The sequence below is a fragment of the Equus caballus genome, chromosome 15, assembly GCF_041296265.1.
Source record: "Equus caballus isolate H_3958 breed thoroughbred chromosome 15, TB-T2T, whole genome shotgun sequence".
NCBI classification, from domain to species: Eukaryota; Metazoa; Chordata; class Mammalia; order Perissodactyla; family Equidae; genus Equus; species Equus caballus.
In genome coordinates, this window is record NC_091698.1 from 46,097,896 (window position 1) to 46,113,690 (window position 15,795).

At 37.1% G+C, this 15,795-nt stretch overlaps 1 protein-coding gene across 5 annotated transcripts in view; it reads left to right on the plus strand.

Moving 5' to 3' along the window:
• Positions 1 to 15,795, plus strand: part of EXOC6B (exocyst complex component 6B) — a 579,301-nt gene that overhangs the window by 277,512 nt on the left and 285,994 nt on the right. For all 5 annotated transcript variants that reach the window (XR_011425979.1, XR_011425980.1, XM_001492091.7 and 2 more), the window contains 3 exons: positions 14,376 to 14,459; positions 14,829 to 14,875; positions 15,485 to 15,605. Coding sequence is in view for 3 of the 5 variants with exons in the window: in XM_001492091.7 (XP_001492141.2) it covers positions 14,376 to 14,459; positions 14,829 to 14,875; positions 15,485 to 15,605 (252 nt within the window). In the remaining 2 variants the exon portion in view is untranslated. The remainder of the gene's footprint in view (positions 1 to 14,375; positions 14,460 to 14,828; positions 14,876 to 15,484; positions 15,606 to 15,795) is intronic.

Consider the following 15,795-nt stretch of genomic DNA (forward strand, 5'->3'; position numbering starts at 1 on the left):
TGCTGGAATAATTGGACACCCATAAATCAAGAAAGTGAACCTTGGGTGACTTCTCACATTTTATACAAAGAATAACTCAAAATGGATCATGACTTATATGTAAAATGCAAAACTATAGAACTTTTAGGAAAAAATAGGAGAAAATCCTTAGAATCTAGGAGTAGGCAAAGAATTCTTAGACTTTACTCCACAAGCAATCACCATAAAAGAAAAAAAATTGATAAATTGGACCTCATCAAATGAAACACTTTTGCTCTGCGAAAGACCCTGTTAAGAAAATGAAAAGACAACCTACAGAGTGGGAGAAAATATCTATAAACTGCACATCCAACAAAGGAGTAGTATCTAGGGCGACGGCCTCGTGGCATAGTGGTTAAGTTCACGTGTTCTTCTTCGGCACCCAGACTTCACAGGTTCAGATCCCAGGCGTGGATCTAGCACCACTCATCAAGCCATGCTGTGGCGGCATCCCACATAAAATAGAGGAAGATTGGCATAGATGTTAGCTTAGTGACAGTCTTCCTCAAGCAAAAAAAGAGGAAGGTTGGCAATAGATGTTTGCTCAGGGCCAATGTTCCTCACACACACACACACAAAAAGTGGGGCTGGCCCAGTGGTGCAGTGATTAAGTTTGCATGTTCTGCTTCGGCCACCTGGGGTTCGTCAGTTTGGATCCCGGGTACAAACCTGTGCATTGCTTGTCAATCCATGCTGTGGTAGGCATCCCACATATCAAGTAGAGGAAGATGGACACAAATGTTAGCTTAGGGCCAATCTTCCTCAGCAAAAAGAGGAGGATTGGTGGCAGATGTTAGCTCAGGGCTAATCTTTCTCAAAAGAAAAAAAAAAGAAAGAAAGAAAAAGAGTAGTATCTAGAATATATAAAGGCTTTTCAAAACTCAAGAATATTGGGGCTGGCCTCATGGCTGAGTGGTTAAAGTTCTGCATGCTCCACTTTGGCGGCCCAGGTTAGTGGGTTTGGATCCCAGGCATGGACCTGCTCCACTAATTGGCCATGCTGTGGAGGCATCTCACATACAGAATAGAGGTAGATTGGCACGCATGTTAGCTCAGGGCTAATCTTCCTTAAGGAAAAACAAAAAAGGAAGATTGGCAGCTGATATTAGCTCAGGGCAAATCTTCCTCACCAAAAAAATCCCCCAAAAAACAAGAATAAAAAATCAAACAATCTAGTTAGGAGATAGGCATAAGAGGAGAAGAAACAGTTCACCAAGGCAGATGTACAGATGGCAAATAAGCATACAAAAACATCTTTTGTTCTGCATCATTAAGCATTAGAAGAATTCAAATTAAAGCCACAATGAGCTATCACTACACTCCTATCAGAATGATGACACCAAATGCCAGGGAGGGTGCTGGTGGGAATATAAAATGGTACAGTTACTCTGGAAAACAGTTTGGCAGTTTCTTAAAAAACTAGCCATGCAACTATCATGTCATCCAGAAATTGCACTCCTGGGCATTGATCCCAGAGAAGTGGAAACTTAGTTCAGGTATTTTCTACACATGAATGTTGATAGCAGCTTTAATCTTAATAGCTCCAAACTAGAAACAACCCTGATGTTTTTAGTGTGTGAATGTAGGTAAATGGTTAAACAAACTTTGGCCCGTTTATACCATCCCATGGAGTATTACTCAGCAACATAAAGGGAAAGGAACGATCTGTTGATATATGTAACAGCCTGGATGATACTCCAGGGATTTATGGTGAGTGAAATAAGCCAGTCTCAAAAGGTCATATACTGTAAAATTCCAACTATGTAACATTCTTAAAATGACAAAATTATAGAAATGGAGAACAGGTTCGTTCTTGCCAAAAGTTAAGTAGAGGGTAGAAATGGAGAGAAGTGGGTTTGGCTATAAAAAGGAAACTTGAAGGATCCTTGTAGTTTTGGAAAGGTGCACGTTGATTGTATCGGTGTCAGTGTCCTGGTTGTGATTCTGTGCTGTATGTTTCTAAGGGGTTTACTGTTGGAGAATGGGGAAAGGCATGTGGCATCTGTCTCTATTATTTCGTATAACTGCATGTGAATCTCCAATTCTCTTGTAATACAAAGTTTAATTGAAAAAATTGGTATTGGAGAGAATTTTTTTCAACTTTTAATTTCCTTTTTTTCTCTTAACCTGTATTCTTACATTTTTTACAAAGTGTCAACCTAATATGTTCACTTTGCCTATTTTTAGATATTCTGCCTATTTTTCTGAACATCCAAAGTTCGATATAACAGATTTCTTCTTTTTTAGATTCTAAATGTCCGTTTCTGTACAATATCTGTTAATGGGAGAAAAAGAGCATAGATTTATTTATACAGAATTTCCCCAGTCCTCACTTAACTACATAAAGGGCTATTTTTGGGGGCCTGTGTGGCAAATTTGATTTTGAAATGCAGGGAGCATCCATGTGTCTTTAATAAAACAGCCATTACATACATTTATATATCATAAAAATAACATGTATAGCTCTTTCAGTTTATAAAGTACTTTGACTGAACCTCAGATTTTGTGATTTTCCTGCCGTTGACTTCCTTTATATACATGGGAAGTCACTTAAAAGCTATATGCCTAGTTCTTTTTGTATAAAATCTTATACTATATCCTCTGTTAAGCCAGTACTTTCTGTTCTGAGGACTACTAACAATGTCCTATTGCTGTCATCTCCGTGAGGTGATTGGGTGTAACAACTGTGACATGATGATATTATTTTTATTTACATTTTTAGATGCCATATTTTCCTATTAGCTCTTTAGTAATTGTTCAGAGGTCCTATTCATTTTGGCAACATGAAACAGATTAAGAGATTTGTCTAGGGAATTTTAAACTTCCAAATTGTGAAGCACTTTAGCAGTTTAAAACATTGACAGGTGTGAATTAGAAGAGATTTCCTTGAAAACTGGCAGATGAGGGGCTGGTCTGGTGGCACAGTGGTTAAGTTAGCACGTTCTGCTTCGGTGGCCCGGGGTTCACTGTTTCGGATCCTGGGTGCGGACATGGCACTGCTTGTCAAGCCATGCTGTGGCAGGCGTCCCACATATAAAGTGGAGGAAGATGGGCATGGATGTTAGCTCAGGGCCAGTCTTCCTCAGCAAAAAGAGGAGGATTGGCAGTAGATGTTAGCTCAGGGCTAATCTTTCCCCTCTGCCCCCCAAAAAATAAAACTTGGCAGATGTGAAATTGGGCAATTTGGAAATCTACCAACTTTGGGAAGAGTGCTTTGGAGAAAATGCAGAAAACCTAATTTTTTCACTCTAATTAAAGGTATGACTCTCCTTGCTTGTCATGTGTAGACACTCAATTCTCTAAGAATTTTTGGTGTTCTATTTTTGGGCAATTAATTTGGTTTATTTCTTTGCTCACATATTTTTACTAGTCCTTGGTATTGGTACTGTAGGGGACCACTCAATAAAATGTTGGACTTGGGGGGCTATCATTTAAGTCATAGTGCCTTTTTTCTTTCTTTCTTACTTTTTTTTTTCCTTTTGGTGAGGAAGATTGGCCCTGAGCTAACATCTGTTGCCAATCTTCCGCTTTTTTGCTTGAGAAAGATTGTCGCTGAGCTAACATCTGTGCCAATCCTCCTCTATTTGTTTTGTGGGATGCCCCCATAGCATGGCTTGATGAGCAGTATGTGTGTGGGTCTGTGCCCAGGATCTGAACTGGCAGACCCTGGACCACTGAAGTGGAGCATGCGAACTTAACCACTATGTCACTGGGCTGGCCCCATAGTGCCTTTTTTCTTAATAGTAAAATAACTTGCATTCCAATGATTTTATTTTAAAAGCTGTTTCACATATTAAAATTCTCTTGCTTATTGTCTACACATTGATTAATCATGTCATGATTATATTATTATCATATTACGATATGTAATTTGCACATTCTGTGCAGGTAATTCATGTTAGGGTTCCCCTAACAAAAGGGACACTTATCTTAAAAGTGAAATCCAAATCTTTCCCTGATCAATTACCCTAATCATAGAGGAAGTCTGGGTTTTTGTTCTAGCCAGGTAGGTAGGTTGTAATTTTAACCAGTTTTGTTTGCTAAGCATGATTAAGACACTGTTCCCTTTGAGGTTTACCCTTTCGCTTCTAAGGTACAACTGTTTATCATCTTGGGTCAAAGGTTATAAAAAGTAGTCATCAATTAAAGCTTTATTGGTTGTAATTGGTAATGCTATGAAAGGAGCCAGCCAAACTGAATCTGATAATAAAAGACTCTTTGTTAAAATATTTAATAAATTAACACTCTCTCTTGGAAGGGGGAAGCTAATTACAAAGCCCAAGATTGTTAATCATAATGTTTACTTTCTTCAAAAGCACAGACTCAACTACTCCATAATCATTAGACGTTAGATTTCTTTCTTTTTCTTTTTTTAAATCCTGCAGACTCTGTCATTCCCGGAGGGGATGTTCTTTCCTATGGCTCAGGCTTGGGATACGGCACAAGGAGGAAATGCCAAGACAAACATAAGTTATAAGGAACATCTTAAAAATAAACAGAACTCTGTTAGAACGTCAGACTGCCTTTGCTGTCTTCAAAAAGGGTCAGAAGTTTATGTAGATTTATTCTGTAGGCTAATTGAGTGCTATCAAGAATTTAGGGCATTTGGAAAGCAATTTTTTTTCAATAATACATTATCTACTAGAGCAACTATCCTTTCCCCATACATAGGGTTTTTTTTTTTTTGAGTATTCTGACAGTGTTATGGCTCTTGAATTTTAGACATTTTTTCAAAGCCATAATCTAGGTAAGCGAAGCTGTGATACATACCACCTCCACGACTCTTGAATGACCTTGCAATGGGAACTCTCTGAATGGGCTTTTACATCTGGGAATCGAATGTTTCTAGATTTAAGCAATAGGGGGCATCTTGGGTTTGTTCTTTACACATGTTTCTGTAGTCTGATCTTTAGGGCAGTTCTAATGAAGGAAAATCTGCTTTGGGCCTGCTGTGTAAATTAGCCATATGGTGAAGTGTAATATCCCGCTGAACATCATTATGGGGCCCTATGAAAAGTGCTCCCCTTTTCACATGGAAGCAAATTAAAATGGCCCTTTCAGGGTTTTTTGTTTTTTTTTTTAAAACTCTGAGTAAACCTGTCTTCACTTGGATGCCGAGACAGTTAAAAGGGAGTTCTCCAGCTGCAGTCAGGGTGGTGAAATTACAGGCTTTGCCCAAGACCAAATGGAAATATTGCTTCCTGTAGGCAAAGCCGGAAGAACAATGGTGTGTGCTTCCCTCCTTCCATTTCCCTCCCTTGTGCTTTGTGTACTCGTCCTTAGCAGCTTCTCCATCCAGAGGTGAACTTTCTGTTATTGTGGTGGATGAGGAGGACTTAGTCCATTCTCCAGTAGACCTCAGGGCCTCTCCCCCAGGGAAGACTGGGAGAGCTGAGGTGGTGGATGAAGAGCTGTTTAGCCAAATAATGGCACGTAAAATTTAATGAAGAGGATAGCAGGTCTATCCCTCTTTAGGTATTAGGTAGACATACTGCCCATATGAAGTAGTATTGTACCAGCGTAAGTTTTTTTCTTTCTTCTCCAAAACTAGACATGTAGATGTCGTTAATGTTTGAAAGCGTGGGGCTCGGTAATTGTATGAAGTGTTCAGGGTGTTTGTGTGCAAGTCTCCTACAATGTTCCCTTTTATGATGGAAAAGAAATCCATGGAAAGGTCTTTCATTTGGCCTTCTCTGCCTTCCTCAAGAGCAAGGATCACATGATCCTGACTACTTTGATTACTGGTGCATATTTGTAACCTATACCAGCTAAAATTTGACTTTGAGTTTTGGTAGCAGTAAATTTTACCAGTTTTACAGACAAAAACAAAAAGCCTCACCCATTTGACCACATTCAGTGCCAATACTGTATATGTTTCCTATGTTTATAGCCAGACAAGTGTCTAGACACATGGAGGATTCAAAGTTGTCACTTGTGTTTTATTTTTAATTTTAAACATTTATTCAATGCCCACATTGGTTCCAGCATTTGTATGACAGTTTATAGCATGTGTTTCAAGAAAGGGAGTTGGAATAGTGTTGTGCAGTAAAAGTGGATCATACTAAATTATGATGTTTGAGAAAAGATTTTTGCATGCAAAGTTCAGTGAAAAGAGTATGTACAATATGATCCTATTTATATATGTGTATCTATGTGTATGTGAAATATCTGTCTATTTAGAATAGAAAAAACATCTGTAAGGGAGAACACCAAAGAGTAAACAGTAGTTATCTCCAGGTGATGGGACTATGAATGACTTTTATTTTCTCTCTTTTCCTGATCTACATTGTCTGATTTTTCTAAAAGTAATGTATCTTAATTTTGTAATTAGTAATTTAAAAACAGATAGACAATATAGAAAATACAGCTAAAAGCAAAAGGTTAAAACAAAAACAATTACTATTTCCAGCATAGCCTGAGAAGTGAGCTATTTCCTGATAAAATCTAGTGCTAGGATTAATGATTAGACTTAGGGACTTGACAATGGCTTTTGGAGTATTTTACTGTTAGCATACTTCTCCAAGTATATCATATAATATGATATAATATTTAAATTAAATATGAATTTAGAAAAGAAGGCATTCAGTTAATTGAAGAAGAGGTTAACAAGCCTGGAGAATATTTCTTTCTCTTGTTTGTTTAGCATTAAGGAAAAATTCAATTTGCCCTGTGATCCGTTATCTCTTCTTGTATAGTTGCTCCATAAGGGAATGACAAGAAATCTGTTGTGGAGATTTCATTATAATAATATAAACTCTAGTATTTAGGTTAAATTTCAAATGGGATGTACACATTTAACATAGAAAATATTAAGCAAAGCCTTTTTTGGCTTCTAAGTCTTTCTTAACTTTTACTAAAATGCTTTAGATGCATAAAAGTCTGAAAACTTACAACACCATTGATAAATAAGGTTGATATGTTTGAATTTGAATAAAGTTTTCTTTAACTTGAAAGCTGGTTAAATGGATTGAGAAATCCAATTGTTGGGTGATGTGTTTTGCTACCATAAACGGAGCAAACGTTAAAAGTTAGAGGGCACTTTATCCGTTTTCCATGTATGCCTTCTGGCTTGAAAATGCAACCCTGGATTGTTGAATACATTGGTTGTCTACCCCTGTCCTGCATGGATTCTCCCTTTTAAGGCCGTCAGAGTGTGGTGTGAGAGTGAAAGAGGGACTTTTGGTAGCAGGACAGTTCATACTGTGCTGGAGAGTACTCAATAGTGCTGTTCAAGAGCACAGATAGGAAGACCCTATATTATTGTGGTTTTCATTCCCTTTAAGAAGTTCAGAGAGCTAAACACTCAGAATTGTGTGGTGGGAGAATGTTCAGCCATATTTCATGTGAACTTAGTGGGCCAATTGCTTGCTAGACACTGGAAACCGTTTGTGGATTGCCTTGGAAACAGCTTTGGACCTGGGCACGTCAGCCTGCTGTGAATTGCCACTTCCATGAGGATATTAGATCTCTAGCCAGATGAATGGTGAGTGGGCCAAAGGCAAACCACAAACCAAGCCTGGAAGAAAGTACTAGTCCAGAAGGAGCTCCTGTTGTTTAAATAGAGCAATTGGGAAAATGAAACAAAACAAAACAAAATATGATATCTGAAAAAAACATGCTGAATAAAATGAGACAAGGAACACCATCCTAAAAATTCAGCAGAAACGTGATTCTAAAAATGACTTTCTACAGGAACCAAAAGGAAATTTTAGAAAATTATTTGGTATGAAGAAGGCATTAACTCTGTGAAACAGGAACAGAAATCTTTAAAAGAATAAATGGAGATAGAAAAACAACAGGATGAGATGAATCGGAATAGTTACAAAGAAATGATCATTACAATAGCAGATAAAGTGTAAATATGAAAATAGAGTCAAAAGAAAATATCGATTAATATTGTATTCATGCTTTTAATAATTTATTCAAACAGATGTATATTGAATGCCCGTTATGTGCCAAGCAGTGTTCTAGGGACTGAGAACACAACAATAAACACGACAAACAAGAAACTTGTTCTCATGAGGGTTGCATCCTGATGAGAGGAGACAGACATTAAACGTAATGTCAGATGGAGAGATATGTGCTATTCAAAGGATTAAAAGAGGGTTATGTATTAGGCAAGACTTTCCATTTTAAATTGAGTAGTAGAAAAGTCTTCTCTAAGTAGTGACATTTAAAGTTATATTTTAATTACATTAAAGAGCAGATACTTCCTAATTGTTAGCGTCACTTGGGATTTTTCTGCTAGTTCCTTTTGTACTTCCATTCTACAGATATTCCTTGGATTATCTCATTTTCTCCTAAGGCTTCGATTATTATCTCTCTGCTAATGTTTCTGAAATCCATTCTCTTTAGCCTGGCCCTTTCTCCTGAGCTGTAGACCCAAATATGCCTGGTCCCGAACACTAAGCACTTGAAGGTCACAAACTAAACATGTCCGATACAGATGTCATTGTCATCAGTCTCCCCAAATATAGTAATTCTGGTTATCTATGATAGTTATATTCTATAAAGTCGCCGTAGACACTGAGTTAATGAATACGGAACCATTGCTCCTGGGGGAAATTACAGGGTTAGGTTCCTATGAGCTTCTGATCATAGTTGATTATTAGTTGATCATTAGTTGATCATTTTGATCAACTAATCAATTCAAAACCTTGTTTTATGTGTGTTTCTCTTTAATGATGCCTTTAATACATATTGTTGATTCATTAACATTGGATTCATGGCCAACAACCCTATAGCTCATGCCTGAATGAAGCTTATCTAAAACATGTGTTTTCTCTGTAAGGTGTGTCTTGCTTTCTTGAGTTTAGGAACACTAGACAGTACTTCAGTACTATGTTTGGGGTCCATTTTAAATAGCAAAATCACCACAAAGAAGCACAAAAATGAAAAGCATATAGAGGGCCAACAGGTACATGAAAAGGAGCTTAACATCACTAATCACCAGGGAAATACAAATCAAAACCACAATGAGATATCACCTCACACCTGTTAGAATGGCTATTATCAAAAAGATGAGGGGCCGGCTCCGTGGCTGAGTGGTTAAGTTCGTGCACTCCACTGTGGCCGCCCAGGGTTCGGATCCTGGGCGCGGACATGGCACTGCTTGTCAGGCCACGTTGAGGCGGCATCCCACATCCCACAACTAGAAGGACATGCAACTAAGATATACAACTGTGTACAGGGGGGGTTGGGGGAGATAAAGCAGGAAAAAAAAAAAGATTGGCAACAGTTGTTAGCCCAGGTGCCAATCCTTAAAAAAAAAGGAAGATTGGCAACAGTTCTTAGCCCAGGTGCCAATCTTTAAAAAAAAAAAAAAAAGATGAGAAACAACAAGTATTGACAAGGATATGGAGAAAAGGGAATCCTTGTGCACTGTTGGTGGGAATGGAAATTATGCAGCCACTATGGAGAACATTATGGAGATTCCTCCAAAAATTAAAAATAGAATTACCATATAATTCAGCAATTCCATTTCAGGGTCTTTATCCAAAGAAAACAAAAACTCTAACTTGAAAAGATGTATACGCACCCCCATGTTCATTGCACATTGTTTACAATAGCTGAGATATGGAAACAACCTAAGTGTCCGTTGATGAATGGATAAAGAAAATGTGTTATAGATACACAATGGAATATTATTCAGCAATAAGAAAGAAGGAAATCTTGCCATTTGTGACAACATAGCTGGACCTTGAGGACATTATGTTAAGTGAAATAAATCAGACAGAGAAAGACAACATATGATCTCAGTTATATGTGGAATCTAAACAAACAAGAAAACCAACTGAACTCATAGATACAGAGAGTGGATTAGTGGTTGCCAAAGGCAGGTGGTGGGGTATGGGGGAATTGTCTGAAGGTAGCCAAATGTACAAACTTCTAGTTATAAAATAAATAAGTCCTGGGGATGTAATGTACAGCATGGTGACTATAGTTAATAATACTGTATTGTATATTTGAAAGTTGCTAAGAGAGTAGATCTCAAAAGTTCTCATCATGAGAAAAAAAAAATTGTAATTATGTGGGGTGATGGATGTTAACTAGACTTATTGTGGTGATCATTTTGCAATATACACAAATATTGAATCATTATGTTGTACACCTGAAGCTAATATAATATGTCAGTTGAATCTCAATTTAAAAAAGGAAGGAGAAAAATGCAAAAAAACATGGCACTAAATAGATTATGAAAAGGATAGTTGTTTATAGTGTGTGAACTGAAATAAGAAGGCAGAGTGTTGCGTTGTTTGAAGTCAGCTAGGAACATGTGCGTCGGGCAGCTCAAATTTTCACCACTCTGTATGTGTCATGAATGACTATGAAAGTGCCATGAGTATTGACTTTTTTTTTTTTAAGATTGGCACCTGAGCTAACAACTGTTGCCAATCTTCTTTTTTCTTCTTCTTCTTCTCCCCAAAGCAGCCAGTACACAGTTGTATATATAGCTGCAAATCCTTCTGGTTGTGCTATGTGCGACCCCGCCTCAGCATGGCTTGATGAGTGGTGCCATGTCCGTGCCCAGGATCTGAACCTGGCGAAACCCTGGGCCACCACAGTGGAGCGTGCAAACTTAACCACTTGGCCACGAGGCCGGCCCCACCATGATTATTGATTTTGAGGTTACAAATAAATTTTACTAGTAGGCAAATTGCAAATACAGAATCCATGAATAATAAATGACTGTATATTCTTTATGTTCCTCGCTCATGAAATGACACCACCATCAAACCAATTACCCAGGTTAGAAACCTCACATCTGCCTTCTTTCCTTCTTGTCTTTTACCACCATATCCAGTCAATCATCGGCAAGTACCTCCTAAATATATGTCAAATTCTGACTGATCTTTTTGTATCTGATTTTTCCTTTCTTCATACTACTCACCACATCACAGCTTCCAAATGTCTAAAACTCTTATTGTTTTAGTGCTGAAGTCTAAATATCTTCACATAATTCGCCAAGCCCTCCACCCTCATCTCTTGTCATCCCTCTCCCTCACACCCTCAAGTTCTAGCCGTGAAGAGCTTCTTTCAGTTCATGGGATGCGAGATGCTTTTTTCCCTTGAACCTCTGTGTCTCTACCAGGAACATTTTTCCCCTTCTCTTTACCTGGCTTAGTCTTCTGACTCATTCTTCAATGATGAGTATAAATGTCATTTTTTCCTGGGAAGCTTTCTCTGACATTCTTTCCAACCACTAACACACATGCACATCCACACACTCAGACACACAAACCACTCCAATACGTAGGATTCTGTAGTTTAATATAATTGCTTATTTAATTGCTAGTCTTCTACCATAGACTAAATTCAGTAAATTGAGGGACAAGTCTCAGTGTCTATAACATGGTAAGCACTTTATATATATTAAGTGACTTGTTTTTCTGTGATATTATGTCTATTAATTAATTATTATAAAGCCTTTGGAGCACTGTAATACTAATAACATAAAATGAAAAAAAACACCAACTTTTCATTTACCTGCCTGTTGTTTTATATCTATTTACTTATACCATCAATAGCTTTTGAGGTTTTTTTTTTTCTTTTTTAAATATTAGTGATTATAAGAGCTTGAAGCTGAAATGGCAAATCTCTAGAGTTCGTCTGTTGACCTATTTGTGAATAGGCAGGCACTTCATCAATTACTCAACTAGACTGGTCAGACATTTACTTCTCAAATTCCACCTGTAAGCATTGAATTGACAAAATTGGCAGAGGAAATAGAATAATCAGAGGTGAATTTATTTAACAGCCACTAGGGAAAATCTAACCCATTTTTTGCAAATGGAGAAGCCAGACCTATTAGATAAATTGGTCTTTTTTAATGTTTTTATTCTATTGAATGAATATTTGAAAGGCAAAACTCTATCTAGTTTAGAATTAAGTAGAAGTTTATGATTTATTTTTTATATGGAATTTCATCTTGTATATTTTCTATCATTTACAACAAATAATTAAATTAGTATATTATGGTCTAATTAGAGAGAAGGCTTTCTCTAAATTCTCAGCCAAGTGTATCTTGGCTCCAAAGCATGTTGAATATGTAACATCACACTAGAATAATAAAGGGCCTTTAGGGCTGTTAACTTTAAAATGAAAAGCCTTTCAGTGTGTACAGAATGTAATTGACATTTAATAATACCAGTATGCTGTGAAATGGTGACAAGTGGGGAGTAACTTTAACAAACCAACAAGCAGTTTCCACTTCTTATTTCTTAAATAGAATCATTTGCTACCTCATTAACTTATGGACTAAGAAAGCCTTGAAATAGTTGTCTTAATGTTTGATTTCATTTTATAGGCAGAAAAACTCTGCTGTGTACAGTTATAATCACTTTAGCATTTTAAAACCTTTGCTTTTAACCTACACCAGGGGTCAACAAACCATGACCCACAGGCCAAGTCCAACCTACTGCCTGTTTCTGTATGACCTGAGAACCAAGAAGGGCTTTTACATTTTTAAACAGTTGGTAAAAAAATCAAAAGAATAGTATTTCATGACAGCTGAAAATTATATGAAATTCTAATTTCACTTTCCACAAATGAGGTTTGATTGGAACAAAGTCACGTTCATTTGTATACTGTCTGTGGCTGCTTTTGCACTACTGGCAGAGCTGAGTTGTTGCAACAAAGATTGTCTGGCTCACCAAGCCTAAAAGTACTGACTCTCCTGCCCTTTACAGAAAACCTTTGCCAACCTCTGAGCTACACTATTGAGTTTGCCTGATTGAGTACCTTAAAACAGCATTCCCAGTATAGGGATGCAACAAGGGAGTCACGTTGAGTAAAATTCTTCAGCCTTTAGGGAAGGCGAAGGCAAGTGAACTAGGTATTGCATGAAGTTTATACTTTCTCATGTGGGCAGGGCTTTCACTTTCATCATTGATTTCATCTGATTTATTTTTAAAATAAGCCCTTGCGTAGTGGTTATTATTTATCAGAGACTGTTCTAAAAACTTTATAGCTCTTCTAAGTCCTCATAACAACCGTATGAAATTGGCATCTCTACAAATGAGAAAACCACAGCACATTATTAGTGAAAGTTAAATAGTTAATTAGTGCGAGGGAAGGTGTATAGCTAGTCATTTGAGTTATACAGCTAGTAAGGAGCAGAGCCATGGTTTGAATGAAATCGTCTGGTTCCAAAATCAGTGCTCTTAACTACTCTGCAATGCTGTCTCTCCTTTTCTACTCTTGTTTATTTAGAAAAGTCTTGGATTAAGAGTAGAATTTAGTAATAGGAGAGCATCAAATTTTAAAAGCTTTGAGCTTATATTAGTTTCCTAGGGCTCCTATAACAAAGCACCATGAACTGAGTGGCTTAAAACAACAGAAATCTGTTGTGTCACAGTTTTAGAGGCTAGAAATCCAAAATCACAGCGTCAGAAGCCATCCTCCTTTGAGACTCTGGGTGGGATGCTTCTTTGCCTCTTCCCAGTTTCTGGTGGTGGCCGGCAGTCCTTGGTGTTCCTTGACTTGCCGCCGCGCCACTCCCGTCTCTGCCTGCTTTGCCACATCGTGTTCTCCCTGCGTATCTTTCTCTCTGTGTCTTTTCTCCTCTTCTTGTAAGGACACCAGTTATATTGGATTAAGAGCCACCCTACTCAAGTATGACTGCATCTTAATTTAACTAATACATCTGCAGTCACCCTATTTCTAAATCAGGTCACATTTTGAGGTCCTGGGAAGGAGATGAATTTTGAGAGGACACTGTTCAACCCAGTTCCAGAGCTCATGAGCCAGCTCTTGGTTTCTAGAGCACCTTTCAGTTTAAGCCCAGAAACCCCATGTGAAAAGTGGAAACTGGGCATTAAGAATTTCCTGGGCTTTGTTTCTTCTTTTTTTGGGTTAATCCTATGCTAGATTATATTCTGTCTTGGAAGACTGATTTACTGTTCTCAGCTCCTGCTTTTTTCCTGCCTCCTTTGACCCCTTGTTCATGATTCGTTTGAGACTAGTTTTCACTCTGAACTTATTTTCTGGGGTATTCTGTGAGATTTTATAAGGAACATTTTCTCAGCTGTTGGTTATAATTTATGAGAATGTTGGTTTGTCTTCCTTCTTGTGAATTTGTGATAGTTCATTCAGAAACCAGCTTTGATGTGTTGGTGGTTGAGCTCTTGTAGTTTTCTCTTACGAATCTTTTGTATCCACCTCTACGGGATTTTTAAGTAAGGTTCAATAAATGGTAATTGTTCTTTTTTCCTGTTATTTTTATCATTGTTAAAATAGCAGATTTTGAGAAATGTGGGACTGCCTCTATTCCAGACCTGGGAGCTTTTCTTTTCCCATGAAATACTGGGGTAATTGGTTTAATTGTGTCAACCCATTTCTTTTCATTTATTTTATAGGGTGCCCGGGAAACATTTGAGAACTACTACCGAAAACAGAGGCGAAAACAGGCCCGTTTGGTGCTCCAGCCTCCATCTAACATGGTAGGATCAACAATGTTCACTTATATCACTTTCATTTTTCTTCTATGGTATCTTTTAATTATTTTGCATATGTGGTTTTTTTTTGTTTGTTTGTCTTAACTGTCACTCTGAGACCACTTTTGACAGATGTGACTTGCAGTAAGAAAATAGCAACTAACATCTGTTGATTACTATGTGCCAGGCATTGTTCTGAGGACTAGATATGTATTTTCTCATTTATTCTCACTGTAACCCTATAAGGTAGGTGCTATTATTATATTGACCTTATAGTCTTGGGAACTGAGCCTTAAGAAATTAAGAAACTGATTTTAACTTTGTCTTAATGTATCAAAATAGAAAGAATAACTTTTTTTCTTTGCTTTTTTGCAGCATGAAACTTTAGATGGCTACAGAAAGTATTTTAATCAAATTGTAGGGTAGGTATATATATGTGTATATGTATATATATATTTTTAAATGTATATACTTTTGATACATAGATTTGTGAGACTTGGAAAAATCAAATTTTCCTTGGGAAATACTATTTTTCTTTTCTCAAATTCTTAAGATAAGGTTTATTTTTGACTTTCTGATGATTTCAAAGGAATGTCCTGTTTGTTTCAACATTATATTGTTGAGAGCACTTTTTGTGGATAAAGGGAGAAAAACATTGAATTCTGATCTTATTATATTATTTTAAAACTGTTAGTTTTTAAAAATATATTAATGACCTACTGTTTTTAATATAGTGAAATTGGCCTCCTTTACCTATAAACATTTTCCTCCATTACTGGATGACATGGTTAATATTTATAGAAATGTAACTCCAATTTCTGTTTAAATGGTTAAGAAAATATCATGATCAGGGACATAATTGCAAGTCTAAGAAATCTGATTTTGTTTATGATACCAAACAGCTTTTCTTTAGGAAGAAAATGACCATTAACTTCAAATTTGATGGCAGTTGTTAATGTTTGTCAAACCCTGGAGATAGTAGTCAAACTGTAATTTCTGACAGCTGTGCTTTCTTTTTTCCTCAATTTTAGCTTTTTTGTGGTTGAAGATCACATTTTACATACAACCCAGGGCTTAGTAAATAGAGCCTACATTGATGAGCTATGGGAAATGGCGCTTTCAAAAACCATCGCGGCGCTCCGTACCCACTCGGTATGTAAGAAGCCCAAGAGAAGTTCTCACTTATAGCTTAATACATGGATACTACTCTACTAGTCTAGTGTTTTACTGCTTTAAAATCATTATATATGTATTGTTTGGAATCACCCATTTGGAGCTATCACCTTCAAAGACATATGTGAGTAGCCACTTCAAATTGCCATATTCTCTAACATTGAGGCCA